This window comes from Plectropomus leopardus, chromosome 4 (genome assembly GCF_026936395.1).
Source record: "Plectropomus leopardus strain MGB_pleo_1.0 chromosome 4, ASM2693639v1, whole genome shotgun sequence".
Taxonomy (NCBI): domain Eukaryota; kingdom Metazoa; phylum Chordata; class Actinopteri; order Perciformes; family Serranidae; genus Plectropomus; species Plectropomus leopardus.
The window spans coordinates 15960089-15978006 of record NC_142179.1 but is presented as its reverse complement, the minus strand read 5'-3'; the positions used below and the strand labels follow the sequence as shown (position 1 = coordinate 15978006).

At 39.2% G+C, this 17918-nt stretch overlaps 1 protein-coding gene across 1 annotated transcript in view; it reads right to left on the bottom strand.

Moving 5' to 3' along the window:
- pde4d (phosphodiesterase 4D, cAMP-specific) overlaps positions 1 to 17918 on the bottom strand; it is a 242955-nt gene that overhangs the window by 195288 nt on the left and 29749 nt on the right. The window contains exon 3 of the mRNA XM_042487565.2: positions 8206 to 8444. Within this exon, the coding sequence (XP_042343499.1) occupies positions 8206 to 8444 (239 nt within the window). The remainder of the gene's footprint in view (positions 1 to 8205; positions 8445 to 17918) is intronic.

Below are 17918 nucleotides of genomic sequence, written 5' to 3'. Positions count from 1 at the left end.
AGTTGCAGCCTCGTGTTCCCTTAAACATAGAAGAATGAACCTAATCAATTCCGCACAGAGAGCTGTACAGACTTTTAATTAAAAAAGAAGCACTGATATTGGATCGGTGTAAGCATCTGAAGTGTCTGAATGCCTGAATTGGTATCAGGAGAGAAGAAATGGGGATCTGTACGTGTTTCTAAAACGTAAAAAGATGGAGGAGATAAAACAGTTCATTTCCAATAAATCTCTGATGTCATGTAAATGGAATTTTAATGTTTGGGAAATGAAGGTACTGACAGTTTGTTTTGGGTGCAGTAAGGAGTCAATGTCCAATACTATTATAGCTAGTGGTACAGCTAGTATACGTACTTTGATATCTGAATAATTTTTATATAATATTAATTACATGAAGAGCATCTGTTGGTTAGCGTTTCTGTCAGTTCATTTGTCGATTTGTTGGTAATGAGTTGCGTATCTGTCAGCCTCGTCTGCAATGCATTTATAAAGTTACACTCTCCGATTGTACATGAAACATTCATGTACATGTAGGCAGAGGAGAATGTGTTGTTTAATGTTTAGTGTTATTTGTAGTGCCAGCAGATCAGGCTCTGGGACTTGCAGCACAATCAATGGATGTTTATGTTTGTCGAGGCACTGTGGGCTATAAATTATGTCAACTCTTTACCCTCTATAGATAAAACAAAAGCTGTCATAGCAAGTGTTTGCTCGTCGCTGAGGGGAAGCAAAGACAATCGCACTGGAACTATTTAATGGACAGAATCATTGTTTTGCATTCCCATTATGAAAGCATCTAATGGAAACATAGTGCACTACTTTGTGCTTCTTCCTGGCCTGTACATTAATACTGCAGACAGTCTCATTAAGCTGTATACAAAGTTAATGTCACTAAATTCACTCAAAAGTTGCAGTTGGAACATTTAGTGTGACACGTCCTCCATCCTTAATGCTGTGCAACTATATTTCTTCCACACCACTGTCTTGAATTATAAATGAAACAAGCTTGAAGCAAAGTTAAGAGGTATGGCCTTTGTTAAAATTCTCCGGCCGTCAATTTTTCTCCCTACAGACCATTTTTTTCTTAAACTGTTGATACTTAGTATGTTCTGTTATGAAAGCACTCGATCTTGCTAGATGTGGTGTTAACATGATGGGAACATGACCGATGGCTTGATAGGGAGTCTCTTTTGCAGTCAAAAAAATGAGCTGAGGCGAATCAAAACAGTTATATAACTAAAGCCAAAAATGTCTGTGCATTTATTATTACACAACAAAACACTTTGATTTCACATCAGGTTGTGTTTTGCTTTTTTGTTTGCTTTGTTTTGTTTTGTGCTGCAGGCAAGTTTTGAAAAGTAAAATGACAAAAAACTTTACCTTTGAAGTTATTGAATCAAAATAAAAGATAGGAAAAGGCTATGATATTATCGGGAATAGTCCGTATAACCATCTGAAGTAGAAGAAATGGTGACAGGCCTGTCCTGCCTTTGTCTTCCTTCAAATAATTACACACACCCCTCACAAATTACACAACCCTTTTCCAGCCAGTGTAACATGATTTTCAGAGTGGTCAGTTGTAACCACTTGGGAATAGTTTGCCCTTTTCTAAAGTTCACATAAAAGTTTGCTGACAATTATTCAAAGAGATTGGACTGACTCTACATTTTAGGCCTGACACTTTTTGGCATTATCACAATGACTCTCAGTAAATTATTCAGCACTGACTGTTTCTCCATTACAGGCAGCAGTTTCTGTCAGTGGTACAGTAGACTTGAGCCCGTTTTACACCGAGATCCCATGATCGAGCTGTGAAAAAGTCTCTTCCTTGGTTTGGCTTTGCTCTTTGATATAGAACAAAACAACGCCTGCATTGTGATATGATAAAATGCCCGCACTCTGGAAGTATAAAAAGTGCCAGCCTGCAGTTCGACATATAAGACACGCATCTTTTAAATGGTTTTGTGTCTCTTAAAGGTCATTTATGTCATTTTTAGTCATCTTGCAGTAAATTGTCTTTTTGCCCCTTTTTGGAGTTATTTTGTGCCTCTTTGCAGTTCCTTTGTATCTGTTTGTGGTCTTTTTGCATCTCTTTGTGATAATTTTGAGTCTGTTCCTGGAACTTGTAAATTACATATTGCAGGTAAACACCAAATGGCCCTTGACGGGCCCCTGAGCCTGTGCTTGTTTTAGTAACTCATCCATGACTGCTACCAGCTACTTTTAAAATCTCCCTCATGTAACACGTAGTCAAAATGTCACACCTGTCCTGCCCATGGTCCTGTCTTGGTGGCTGTCCCTTTTACACAGAATTCAGCACTACCTCGCCTGTCGATTTGAAAACTCTTCACCCATTCCCTAATCTTTTTTTGTTTTAATAAGAAAATGGTGAGTTGAAATAACAGCGAAACATTCTTACTTGAACAGACAGTGTAAAACAGGCTACTGTTGTGAGCAATGTAGATGTGTGACATACCTAGCTACAGACAAAACTGTAAAAAAAATATATATATATATATATATACTGTATTTCCTGGAATAAACATTTTCTTGGCATTTAAGCACTAATTTTGAAGCACAGGAACCTATTTGCCATGAAAATTGCTCTCCCTGCCTGAAAATGTAATTCAGAGCAAAGTCACACCAGCTTTTGTTGTTTCCCTCTAAAGACGTCCAAAAGTCAATAACATTTACTACTTTAAAGTCTCCAAGACGCCTTGTAACATATTAACTAATTAAATCCCCTTTAACAAGCTTAGGCCTTATTAATAAGTTGTACCTCACTGCTCCGTTCTCTGTTGTTTATTACTCTGTGAGACAACAGGTCCCATCATCCTCAGAAAAGAGAGACAGGAGGACAAGACAAGAACATGTAGGGGAAAGTGGATGCATTTCATCTGGCACACGATGAAACACTGAACCGTGTTTGGTAGCAGGATAAGTGAGATCAAGAGCCTTTTGAAGCATAACATCACAATCAAAGACAAGTCAGAGGAGCACTACTTTCTCTTTGACTGACAGGTGAACAGCCATCTGTTTCCATCGACAACACTAACCCAGGACAATGGAGATTTCCACTGACAGATAGGTCTGACCACTGCATTCATATGCTATTTCCACCTGTCAGGGTATATTTCTGGAACATTTGCTAAGTTGAATTATGACTTCCCCACTGGACTACTGTCTTTGATCCAAAATGCTGTTTGTTATGTTTGTTTCTGTCTCCCCTCAGAGAATCAAGCTGGTTGGAGACTCGGTATCGTCTCTGCCAAACCTCATTTCATCTGAAACCACTCTGATACATTCTCCAGCATTCTCCGAAAAGGGTGTGATTCTTTTCTCAGCTGTCGTATGGTCATGTTTTCCAAGCATGAGAGACTGTGAGTGCACACTTTAAGTAATGTTGAGCATTTCTCACACATTTGTTTGTACTCTTTCTGTCATAAAACTAAACAGTTGCCATAACTTCGAAAACTTGGTCTCTAAAGAGAAACTACGCCCTCAACATGTTATTCCTATGATATAAAATAGTCAAAAAAATTATAATTAAACACGAAGCACTCTCTCCCGAATCCAAAAACTAGAGTGCTAAAACTCAAAATTGTGATGTCATTACTGCTCCACAGAAAATGAATTGTAGAAAGTGTTATAGATGACACTGAGCTATGACTGATTTGTACAATGACTGAATACAATCGCCACTCCTCCCTTTCCCTGCTGCTGCTCATTTTCAAAAGCGTGCCGCAGACGGACACCTCAGTGCAAGGGACCATCATCAGCAGGCACCTGCAGAGCAGCAAGGTGAGGCAGAAGAGGAGGAACTACTGTCGGGCATGGAGCTCTCCACCTAATGCCAGAGCTCCGACTGCATGTCGAAGGCAGCAGCAAAGTCGAGTCTGGGTCTATCCGCTGCACGCTGTGTTGCTGTCTGATAAAGAGGCATTAGTTTTAAATTGAGACTCTTTCATAACCAATAAAAATCTCCTTGTACTGGCGTTAACTTTCTTACATACACGAACCCTACTTGAGACCGAGTTTTCAAGGGGACTCAGGCATCGATCAGCATACACTAACCAAAAGAACTGGACTTTGGGGTCAAGTGTACTTAATCGAGACCCGGGTTCCTGTTATGAAAGCCCCCTGAGAGCAGCCAGGGTAATGTTCTGAGTCTATGGGTACATGTTCTGTTTCAGAGCTGAGAACATTACAACAGAATAAGGTTCATTTGGGTATTAAAAAGAAAAACATTCTGTGGGTCCACAAAATCAGTCTCCCATTCATTGTCTACAGGGCGGCTCTTGGCTCTTCTGTCAAAGCACCCGCCAGTGTTATCTGTCTTCCGCAGTCTCTTCTCATCACAAAGGTAGTAATGTCTTTGAGCTCACCCAAAGATACAAGTGTTGCTCTGAAAATGTGACAGTTTTCCTTTCACTCATCGACAACAGCTCCACTCTCAACATTTTCCAACCATCTGCTGGGTGGACAAGGTCTGACCCAAAAACACAGTTTCAGGTAGACTAAAACCGTGAACGCTGAGGTGGACCGAGGAACACTGGGTGCAGCAGACAGTTGTGTTCATCTGGAAATAGGTGCAGTAATACGAGAGACCATTGATAAATCAAGACGGCCCACTTAAAATTCATTTCCTGTAACTGGGTTGGGTGGGTTTTGCCCCTGCCCTGTCCCTTTAGGAGACTAGTGGTGGACCTGAATCCATTCATTGCAACAGAAAAAGTGAACATGAGTACATACTATGACAGATCCCTTATGCCCATAGTCACTTAAGTAAATATTGGACCCTTTGGTCAAAAGCCCTCGCATTCTGACAACATTCTGACTCTGACCTGGATTTTTTTTTTTTTTAGAAAAACAAATCAGGAGAAAATTAACTTTGTTTAAGACATGTCTGTATGTGCAACATACTCTCACAAGATTTGGCAACAACTAACTTCGGTTGATATCAGAAATTCAGATAGAGAATAAAAATGAGCGGCAAAATGAGAAACAAACATTCAGCTTGTTCTGACTATAGTGTTAGATTGTTTTGAATCATACTTATTCCACTCACAAAATGTTTACTACATTTCCAAACAAGGTGGGGGAACGCGAGGGAGAGACGACCATGCCCACTTAGGAGACTGGAAGTGAATACCATTTTGTATCACTGGTGCAGCTTGTGTTGAGGTATCCTCTATTATAAACTCAGTAATACTACGTTTAAGTGCAGCGCTGACGAAATATAAACAAAATGGTAGTTTGCTATTGTTTCTGGCTCAAGCTCATTACACAAAGCAACAATGGCTTTGTGCGACATGATGGGATGACAATGTTGTTTCCAAAATTCTGCTTTACATGTCCACATGACTACAAAGTAGAGTTTTTAAAATGTGCACTTTAGAAGACATTTTTAAAACATCTCTCTTTAAGTGACCTAAAACTTCATCTGTGTGTGTGGGCGAGAGGCCAAAACAAAGAGGAAAATATCTGTTTAAAAAAAATCTGTACATGTGTAGATAGGGTCTTAATTTAGGTGGTGTTCCCCTTTAAGGCCTGCAGCATGTATGATATGCTGTACAAAAACATCACACAAAAGCTTGCATAGCGGTAATTACAGATAAAAATAAATGGATGAATAAATGACATGTACAAGACTACTGTGCTGTATAACACTAGATTAATAATCAAAGCCACGGTGCCAAATGTGAAAATAATTTGTAGCAAAGGGTTTTCAAAAACAAAAAGGAACAGATTTTTACTGCAGTTTTCTGGGAGGTTGCTTTTATCTAGTTTGTCATGTTTCAGACGGTGAATTACATTTCATGTTTCAAGATTAGCAAGTAACAGTGGTGACAAACATAAATCTGTTGGCCTATTTATTTGATGAGTCACACTTGAGAGCATGTACTCAGCCAGTCAAGGATAACTTAAATACCAATGGTTTGCATGTTATTATTTCCCTTGACATCAAGCATACTTTGCATTAGTGCCAACCATTTTCCAAATCATACCATAATTGATTTCCTCCCTTTCAGGCAGCCATTGGTTTCTGTTAATTTGACTACAGTATGAAACACAATTTGCAGAGACTTGAAAGTAGCATGGGATAGGTAATCCATCACAAAGAACATTCAGCCACCTTTATAGTCATTTTCATTTTTCATTTTGTTTTTTGAAGTTATGATCCTGTAGCAGCTGAACACTGGCACTGATTTGAAAGCAGTCTTTGTTGTTACTTTGTTTGTTTGCTGTTAAGAACATTTGAACATCTGCAAAATGAGAGTTGATTAACAAGCTTTTTTACATTACATCCATTTGTCAACACATTTTTTCTCCCCACATGCAAACATATTGAACAACCAATATTATGATTAATGCACAACCTTCACTACCACCTGAGCTCCAGCCAACCCTCATTCACATGCGAGCCATGTGTGCTCATTGCTTGTCTTCTGGGTTTTATTTCTGACAACATAGTGGAACCAAGGTTTCAAAATGAAATTCATTTTTCCTTAGATCTAATTCATAGTCAGACTTTACACGGACATCTGAATTCATCCGTTGCACAAAGCTGTCCAGTTCTTGACTATCTTGAAACTGCTCAGCTCCCTTCACTCCATCAAAAAATGTTTTCCTTATGGAAGATTCAGCAACAAGGAAATTTTACTGGGAAAACTCAGCAAAAGGTGTTATACAAAAAAGCTATAAAAAGTACTGTGGCATCTCAGTGCAGTGCAGACCTGCAGCAGAGCTGAGATACAGTGGCTTCTTATTGTGACGTACAGCATATCACAAATCAGTTTTAAGTGTGTTTAAGAAACAATGCATACGTTGTAGTGGTATCTAGCATTGAGGATTGCCGATTTCAACGATCTGAAACGTCTCCCATGTGCCAAATATGAACTCCCAGTTGAGAGTTTTTTGTGTTTATTGTTAAAGAGCTTTTTTACAGGAGTTGAAATAACACTTCCTCTTCAAAGCAAATGAGCAAGGTGATTAAAACCTGTAAAAATACTGAATAAACCAGTTTCATGCTAAAAAATCAGTTGTTCTCTGATGCTGTTTGGCTGGTCAGAAACAGCCCACAAGCCTAGAACCTACCAAGATGTGTTCACTTATTTTCCGATCCAGACATTCAAGAGGTTCTTACCAGGAACCAGATAACCCACATAGGCCTCTTCCTCTCCAAAACAAATTAACCCAGTATTTTAATCTGGAATGAGCACTGAATAAAGCAGATTCACATTAAAAAATCAATGTTTCTCTTACGCTGTTCAGCTGATCGGCTGATCAGAGACAGCTCCTGCTAATTTATGCTCACTTTCATCTCTCTTATAATTTAAGACCCAGAGGGCACCCAGTAGCTCACCTGGTGGAGCGGGCACCCCATGTCATTGCCACGGGTGCAGGTTCAACTCCAACCCCGGCCATTTGTGCCATGTAATCCCTTCTGTCTTCCCCCTTTCACCCTAGTACTATCCTATCAAATAAAAGCAAAACACCCAAAAGATTATCTTAAAAAAAAAAACAGGAGGTTTTTAGCAGAAGCTGAATTATTTGCATGAATCTCTTCCTCTCCAAAACAAACAGACTCGGTGATCTGAATTGGTAAAAACACTGAATAAAGCAGTTTCACATAAAAAATAAATAAATAAATAAAAATCTGTGTTTTTGCAATACCACTTATCACGAAAGGGCTGCTAACCACGGTGGGTAATGCAAAATGCAAATGGCTCTATGTAGAGCCAGTGTTTGGTTTGTCAGTTCTGGACTATTGTAGAAAAATAGTTCTAAGGTAACGGAAACACAACAATTCTTATTTTCAGTTGATTATACACTAAAGAAAATAAACTCATTATATTATTTTCCATCTCTGCCAATATACTGACATCACAAGTAAAACAGACAAAAGCATAAAATCTCAAAATGCAAGGTATGCTTTGGAAAATGACTGCGAGCATGTAAACACACAACTTCTAGCTGGTGAGTTAAAACATCACATAACCACCAGTAAATGTTTAAAAAACGCATTTCAGCCTGTAAGCACAGTGTCAGGCACTTAGCGAGTGATGTGTCCTCTGTCACTTCAGACTGCTGCTGTATTGACTGAGCCACTCTACTCTCCCTCTGCTCTAATTGCCTAATCCACAGAAAGACATTTTGTAGTGAAGCGACACACACACACAGCGACACACGTCCGCATTGTCCTACCTGCTGGTGTCAGCGGAGGTGATGGCGATGAGTGGTGGGGTGCGTAGTGGCAGTGTTGTGGGCCGTGGTGGTACGGTAACTGTGTCTGGTTCTGACTTGCGATCACAGTAGTACTGCTCTGCCTGTCGAAAGGCCAAAGGAGGCAACTGAACCGTCCGACAAGACAGCCTCCGCACCATGAAGGGCTCCATGCAGGTGACTGGCCCCGGCTCTGGGGAGTCAGATGAATCATCGGACACCTGGATGAGGAGGAAATAAATGCTGGTGAGTTTCAAGGAAAAGATAGACCACATCAGAATAAAAAAGCATTTAGAGATTCATCACAGCAGACAGAAATTCTCCTAACAGGGATTTCTTCTTTTTTGTACCTTTTAACTAACTTTTGGCTAATTTTTGGACCATGTCTTCTTAAACTTCTCATCTTCTCTCAGTTTCATCAGGTTTTAAAGGGTTAGCAGATGATACAAAATGAAAGGGAGGACAACAACAACGGTGAGAAAAAAGAACTTAGTGGCCAAGAATTAAATGTAAAATTGGCAGTAGATGGTTTTGTTGCATGCAGTTATTAACTGGGTCCAATGTGTGCAATGTTTGGTTGATAAAGAGAAGTGAAAAAGGGTAAATGAGTGTAATGATTTTATTTATTTGATGTGGCTATGAAATGTGTCATATATGTGTCATAAATTCCAGCTGTCTGTTTTAGCACAAGTTTGCCTCAATCTGCTCAAAGTCAGAAGGTTCTCCCCGTTAAAAAGCCCATTCAAATTTAAAGGATATCCTGTGATACATTATATTGAACAGCACATAATTGCTAACGATTTTAGTCACCACTCTCACCTGTAACCTAGTGCCACTGTCAAGTGAACAATTTTACATGGCCATTTGTCAATCAAGAAACTTTTGTAGAAAACATTATTGACTTGACTTCATTTCATTTCTTGTGATCTCTAGTGCATTTTTTTCTGAAGTTGCAGGTTCATTAGATACACTTTGCTCGATAAAATGTCAGCTGAGAGTATATTATTGTCGACAAGCGGTAAAAGCTACAGTGCAGAATAATAAATAGGATTAATCTTTGGGGATGTTTGTGATTTTCCAGATGGGCAACATGCCACCATACTTCCAAATAGACTGTTCTGGTGGAGAAATTTCAACTGGACCACCCCCTGAAACCCCAACACGTTCTCATCCCAAGTCGTCACATGTTGCTGCTTTGCAGGGGACTTTCGTGTCTATTTATTAGGTTTCAGGTATTCTTCTGCGTCTGATGCTGCCCGTCCACATATCAGGCTGGAGCGGCAGGTGCCGTCAGGCCGTCCGGTGGTGTGTAATAACGCAACGAGTTCTGTCTGACCACTTTCTTAACTGATGCTTTCCAGGGGCGTATCATGCACACATACGGTGCATTTTTGCATCAGGATTGTGCGCCAAAAGCGAAGGAACCTTGCCAACCTTGACATCAAAATCCAAAACGGTTGCTCGATGCATCAACAGTAGTGAAAACCATAAGTAACATACCATTTATTAGCACTCCAAACTACGACCTCTGATTCCAAGTTAAACGGAGTTGTGTCTCTTTGAGGTTATTTTGTGTCTTTGAGGCAATTTTGTGTCTCTTTTAGGTCATTTTGCGTCTTATTGAGGTGACTTTGTATCTTTTTGAGGTAACACGGTGTTGTCGGGTATATGTGCTGTTTCTTGTGTCTTTGTAGTTATTTTACGTCTCCTTAACATTGTTTTGTGTCTCTTTGTAGTCATTTTTTGTCTTTTTAGGGTCATTTCTGGTCAGTATGTGTTAATTTCAGTGGCATTTTGCAGGTGAAAGCTGGAAGGGCTGACATTTTTAACCTCTGGGCCTCAGCTTGGTAGAAACGTTCAGTAATCCATCCATGCAAATGTACTGAATTACACCCGTCAACCACGTTACCGTGCAGAAGTAAGCGTGCATTTACTCATTGACAAGTGGATCATGCTCATGAAAGTGTAAGATGTAAACATTAATGGTGTGCTCCTTGACTGAGCTGTAACTTTAGCTATCTCAGTGGTGCAAGGTGAACTAGCAGTAGGTGCAAGCTTTCTTCTGCATGGTGATAAGATTGGTGGGTGTAGTTCTGTAGAGAGAAAATAGTTCCTACATGCTCACAACAATGTCTGTGGATTATCTTGGGTAACCAGGTCACGATTTCTAGAAAGAGACTTTACTGTTGAGATTTCCAATCTAGTACCTTTATATTAAAGAGAAGGCAGACACCTATACAGCTGATATCTCCAACACTCTGCATCTCACAACAAAACTACCTGTATTGATAAATAACACTACAGGTGGGAAAATACGCATTTTTGATTTGGGGGTAAACCATTCCTATAACAAAGTTTCAAACACAAAGTCCTAGAAAAAAACTAACAAATTCAAAGTGAAAATCACACTAGGTCAAGAGAAGAAAGAGCAAGAGCCACCTGAGAGCTGAGACTGTGTAAATTTGAAGTGAGACCAGTGTGAGAGGAGAGACAGTCATTGCACAGAGGCAAGTAACCTGGAGAAAACACATCAGGTGGTCAATGTACCATTAGGTGGTTATCAGAAAGGTTGATTCTGCTGCAGTGACAGCAGCAGAGACTGCTTCAAGGCCTGGTCTTCTACATTATGATCAAAATTTTCACTGAATTTATGCACCTGGAAATCAATTAGCAGATATCAATCTCATTTTGACAAAAAGCAAACACATTACTTAATGCAAATTACTAGCTTTAATATGCAAATTGCCATTTTGCTTTCTTTGTATTGGCCTCCAGCACAAGAGGCATCTTTTCCTCTGAGCACAAAATAAACCCAAGACTGTGCTGGACAGAAGTGGATGGAAGACAGTCAATTCTGTGTTGTGTCTTTGGCACACTGTCCTTGGGGAAAGCACAGAGGTAATCTGTTATTTGCGTATTGAGTGGTTCCAGGGCTATCTTTGATTCAGGACCCACTTGTATACACAAACACATACACATAGGGAGTGAGCTGGTGAGACAGCATGATAAATTGAGGCTGATTCTGTGCCATTAATCTTGTTGCAAACCATGAGGAGTTTTCATTTGTTCTGCATGAATTGCAAGGCTTCCCCATTAAGTAAGGGTCAACTGGTAACATTTACATTCCACATAGCTCTTTTATAGGTGACACCCCGACATTATACTGTATGCCTTTTCAATGAATACAGCTGGGACCTCCCCGTTGCACACACAACACTGAATCTTAGATACAGATATACAGTCAAAACCCCTGCTTTTCTTAAAGATTAACCTGTTAGGGGTCACAGGGAAAGAAAATTGCTATTGGGCCCTTTTTGACATCCCACCTACAGTGATGCATGCAATGTGTGTACTCTGTTGCCTCAAAGTTCAAAATAAGCCCACTGCAAACAATGCTATGAAAACTCATTCATATTCCCTTTACGTATGAAAATATATGAAAAGATATGTTAATTTCCAAGGTTGCAACCGTCACTGCCGACATAATTTGAGAAGGCAGAGCCAAAAGTAGCTAACAACAACAAGCACAGAAAAAGTGGAAGCTTTGCAGACGGTAGACGATTTGCTAAGCCATTTACTATATTGCGCAACATGGACAGAGTTTTTCCAATTCCAATTCATTTCATTCTGCTAGTTTTAATGTCTTCACTTCACTTCCTTCACATGCATCATCCCACTGACTGGCTAATTGATGCCGCTCTGCATTGCACAATCGGGCATGGCATTCATAGGAGTGCGGTGCTCTTACAGTGATGCACATACGACGGTTGCCACTGAAAACACCGTAGTGGCAGCATCATCACAGAAGCATAAAGCCCACCCTCCCATCCCCTTAGGTCGGCGCTATAAAGCGCCCCTTAGGAAAAACAAATCGCTACTGTAAATCCTTTATTCCCTCTGCTATCAGGCTGCTAAATATTGACGGTATACTTTTCAAATGTTTAATTTTGTAACCACATAATTGGTTGGATTATTGTGTCTGTTTTTCTTCACATGGCTGGCAAGCCCAAACATACATCTTATGAATGTATCTAAGTAATGTGCAATGCATTAGAATGTTTTATTAATATTACTAGCTTATATTATTGAAGTATGGGAATTTTTTATTTATTCTGCCTGGTCCTCGTGTGAGTCATTATGCACGGGACCAAACACGCTGCCAGTGCACATCTTTTGCCCATGTATTGACTGCTCTGACATACTACTGCCACTACTATTGCTATTGCTGCTTTTTATCTGTCTGTAAGTTTGTGTTTGGTCTGGGTTACTTGTAAAACTGAATTGCCCTTCTGGGATGAATGAAGATGAAAGTCTGAATCTGAATCTTAGACTAACTGGCAGTAGCTGACAAAAAACTGTTTGTACTGTCAAGTCCCCTCTGTGCTGTAGGTTTCAGGTTTCTTTGCCAGTGTTGTGTTAAAGTCTATTCCTCCGACAATTTGTGTTTTCTGTATTAAACAGCAACTGGCTTTTGTATTAGTGATGTACCTAATCTAGCAGCCTGTGATTTTCAATCTCAAATTTTAAGGAAGTAAAGTGTCTTCAGTAGAAGAACATGAAATCACCTCTCCAGTGTCAGACTTTACACATGTAAAATTCAGTGCAGTCAGACACTTTAGGGGACATTTAAATGTGTATTTGCCCTGTAAGTTCTAATCGCCTCCAAATGTAATGGGTTCTTTTTTGGCCCATGCAACACCCTTCCACCAAATTTAATTAAACTAGGACCACAAGTTTTTCCATAATCTTGCTGACAAACAGACAAACTGAAACAAAAAAGTTCTTGTTGTAATTAGCTAATGTAGGACTGTCATTATCTGGTTTTATAAATTCAATGGTAAAAAATAATGTAATTTAATTATGTAATCAAATGAAATAAAACCATGCAGTGGACTAAGAGCTTTTTAGGCTGCTCTTGGTGTCTGAGGCCTTGGGGCAGAAGCTCATCTTTGCCTAGTCAATACTTTAGCCTTACTTATAGTAATCTCATTACACTAGCCAGCTGAAATTAATTTCCTATTTTTCCTTATTTTGCTCTGTTTTGTATGCTGCAGATTTTTATACAGATTGATTTGCTGTGCCAAGCAGAGGTGATCAATGGTGCATGCATGGCCTGGGGCAGCCTGCTGGATAAAAACACCTATTCGCCCTCCAAGTGCAAACCAATGAATTATCCTGGCAGTTAGCACTATGTGCTGCCCCTTACAGCATTATACATCTCTATTAGACCAGAGGAACCTCTCAGAGGACTGACTAGTGTGTTTGTGTGTTTGTCCCCCCTTTCCCTCTTTGTCATGACTGCTCTGCCTCGCCCTGCGTCGTGCAGCCAACACCTCCACCCTCCCAAACCTGCATCCATCAAGATGCCAATCTTCATCCAGGAAGCCATCGAGCCTTTCATTCCTACATAATTACCTGTATTAGACTCATTGCTACAGACGCTGGCTTACAGAGGAGAACGAGGGAGCCAACACGATTAACCCTCACTTTTCATCAGGCTGAAGGTAAAGTAGATGGATGACAGCTGTAATGAGCCAGTAAGTTATGCCAGTATTAACCGCGACCTCTTTCGACAGTACATTCACAGACAACTTAACAACCTTTGCTCTTTTTGTTACTCTTACAGTAATTCAGTGTACTGCTGTTATGTTTGTTTGCAATGTATGGGATGCACTACACTTAAACCCTATTAAATAACTCTATGGATGATTTATGCACTTAAATTCATTATTGCTGTCTTTTGTATTTCAGTTGATTTTATGTCCATACATTTTTCAGAAAAAGTAAGAAGACCAGAATATTCAGATTGAGTAGCAAATGTCTTCCCCTTCAGTCACAAAACAAAGATTTCAATATGGAAAGTAAAATGTATTAAATAATATGTAAATACTAAACAGATTCCCTGAAGAAAATATGAATAAAAGGCAAATTATTTCAGTCACGTCAAAGACCATGGGTGAGAGGTATGACAAGAGACTGCAGAGATTCCAAAGGTTAAGACATCAAACTCTGTCTGTGTGTGTGTGTGTGTGTGTGTGTGTGTGTGTGTGTGTGTTTCTTCAGTATATTATACACACAATCCATCATTTTTACTCACTTGTGCTGTCTCTCCTAATGCCTGAAGTGGCCCTTTATGATAAGTGGGATCAGTAAAAGGTTAATTGGTCTGCTGTGACTCTTCTGTGCTCTCTGTGTACTTCATGTGCCAACCCATTGGTGGTTTGGTCCAAAGGTTTGGGCAAGGCAGGCTGTAGGTCATATTTTATGAAATAAGCAGACAGCCCAACTAACATGTTGTGAATTTTCTAAATGTGCTTTTATTTTGTGGGAAGACGCGAAGGTTAATAATATTAACAATTATTTTTTACAGTAGTTATTAAAATAACTGACCATAACTGACTAGACACTTATCCACCCTTCTTGTATGGCATGTAGTTATTCAAAATAATTGCAATAAAATACGTTTGAAAAAAGCAGCTTCACATTGAAGACAGCCATGACAATCAGTTTTGCTGGTTAAAATGACAACTTTCACTGGAAGACTATCAGCTGAAGCTACTAGCTAGCTACTGGCATAAGGTCTAACTCCAGCTGGAGTTACTGGAGGGCAAACCTTTCCAAATCCAAGAGCAGGAGGGAGCCTCTGACATTAGCATCTGATATTGTACCCAAGACGGGGTCCAAACAGCGAATGTTGCAGCCCTGAACAGGGCCTTATTCTAATATAGCCCCACAAAATACTGCAATGGTTTGAGTGGCACCATCTATGACCATGGAAGTCGAAATTTACAAAGCCACTCAAATTAACGCACACTGACCAGAAATGACCCTAAAAAGATAAAAAATGACTACAAAGAGACACAAAACAACGTTAAGGAGGCGCAAAATAACTACAAAGATACAAAAAACAACAAAAATACCCCACAAACACCATGACACCTCAAAAAGATACAAAGTTACCTCAATAAGACACAAAATGACCTAAAAGAGACAAAAAACAAACAAAAATTCCTGATCACTAAAACAATGCAAAACCACCACAAAGTCTGTGTCAAAAGCCTGGCCTGGACCCGCCAGGCTCCCTGTTTCTATCTGAATTAACAAAAGGTTAAGTAATGCTTTCACTGTGATTGACACTCAGCTGCAGAGTGCCGAGAGCACCTCTCCGAGAGTGTGGAGCAGGTCCAGATTGTGCCAGAGTGCAGAATATTTACTTATGAACTCACACTGTAAAACAAAATATGTGTTTTAACTTAAAAAAGTTAAAGGAATGTAAAGGAATATGTTGTTAAGATTTCACTTTCTGAACATTCAATCTTAATGAATTTAGTGTATTTTTATGTACTTTATGTACTTTGTACTTTAGTTCTATTTTTTTTGTCTGTCAATGTCTAATGTGTTGTCTTGTCTTAAATGTTTTGTGTGGACCCAGGAAAAGTGGCAGATGTAATGCATCAACTAATGGGGATCCTAATAAAATCATAATCATAAGTCATACATGTGAGTAACAATTGGTCACTGCTCCAGATAGGAAGCCAATTAACATTGCATGCTAATGTTTGCAGCTTACTAGAGCAGATAAACACACTAACTGATCCTTGTGTTAAAGTTAAACTGTTGTATTTTGGCAATTGGAACAGTGATGGAAAAAAGACCATTCTGCACCCAGAGAAATCCAAATCTTGACAGGCCGGTTGTGCCTCGTTACAGTTGCAATGTTGGATTGGACAGCTGATCAATTTTCACTGTATTGCAGTGAAAAAAATCCCCTGTGGCTCCAAAACCATTTTCACCATTATAAAAGAGACGTCTGTAAAACTGTTGACAGGACACCTCAAACTGCAAACAAGGTCAATTATGACCATATCTGGTATGAATTTTTGACCAATGGAGGTTTTACATTTGTAAAACTTTCCTTATGCTGAGAAAAGCAATTTTATAATAATAAACTAAATAATAATTTAAATATAAGGCGTGATCACAATGTAAATTCTGTGGGCAGAGAGGAAACTTGCAGGAGAAGCCAGCAGGAAAGACACTAATACGCATATTCAGTGGGCCACATACTCCGGCAGTAAACCCCAAAGCTAGAAACCTTTTTGGTGTATGCACCAGGTGAGTAATTCTCATCGAACTGAATAGGTGCCATCTTGGGGTCCAGTGTCCAGATCTCATAATACATCCATGGGGGAATGTTAAGCAAACATGCTACCCAAATGTGGATAAAAAGTTAGTTATATAGTCAATGAATGATGTCAAAGCAGGTTCAAACAGCCTACCTATATTCTTCAAAAAATTAAATTCGTTTTTTTGAAATAGACAAAGCAAAACTTCAGATCTATGAATCAACCTCGAGACATAGTGATAGCCTCCTTTTGTGTCAAGGTTAAGAAGCACTTCATTCACCTCAGAAAGATATGGTTTCAGCAGGCATTTAATGTGGTTTTGGTGGCATAGAGAGTAAATAAATCAATGCAAAATGAGTCCTACTCTGACTTGAGCTCTGAGTTTACATGTGTTTTCAAGGCCCTGCGAGAAAATCTGATAGAAAACAGTTCCTATGAGGACAAAGAGGTAGAAAGTTTGTTTCAACTGCCTGAGGATACTTTGATCATGACAACACATCAATATGTATAGCTGAAATCTCTGTGCCCATTACAAAACAGGTATTTTGCAGTTTTGAATGCAAGCCAATGCACAAAACTTGAGAAAAACATCACGTACACTCTGCTTTGATTTGTGCTTTTCTTATGGAAATGGTTAAAAATGTATGTGAGTTGGAATATATTTGACAAAAAAATAATTCACCACCTTTTCTGCTGTGGGTTGTAGCTTTTAATGATGACTCTTGATGTGAGGCTTCTGAGGTATGCAGGTTGTTCAGCGTTGGCTCCATTCAGGTATTTTTCCCACATGCAGATCCCATTTATTCTGGACTCAGAGGCAGCCGCATTCACTTTCATTTTATTACATTCCTTTAAATTCTATTAATCCAAACCCAGTCCTCTTCTAGTCCTTTCCTCTAAATTTGTGATTAAATTGTGATTTTAAGGGTCATGCTGCAAATCAAACATCAAGCATTTCTACTTAGCATCATTTTCCATCTTTAAGCGCCATCACTGCAGTTCAAACTGTGTCACATACTATTAATGGAGTTTGAAGTTACTCCCTCCCTTGTCCACTATTGCTAAATGACAAGAGGCCAGGGGCCTTTTGCAGCCACTCCATACACGTTTCTATGATTTTTGGACATTTCTAGGATTTTAAGACCATTCTAGGATTTCAAGACATTTCAGGGACTTATGGATGTTTCTAGTGTTTTAGAACATTTATAGGACTTTAGGAGATTTTTAGGACTTAAAGATGTTCCTGTGATTTAGGAACATTTCTAAGATTTAAGGACTTTTCTCAAATTTTAGGATGCTTCTAGAATTTTAGGATGCTTCTAGAATTTTGAGATGTTTCTCGGATTTTAGGACATTTCTAGGATTTTTATAGAGTTCCAACAATTGAGTGTTACTCAAACTTTGGGATATTAACAGCATTTTATGACATTTCTAGGATTTTAAGACATTTCTAAGATTTAAGCCATTTCTAGGACTTAAGGACATTTCTCAACTTTCAGGGTGTTTCTAGGAGTTTGAGATGTTTAGCACATTGCATTTTAGCACACTTCTAGGATTTTAGGATATTTC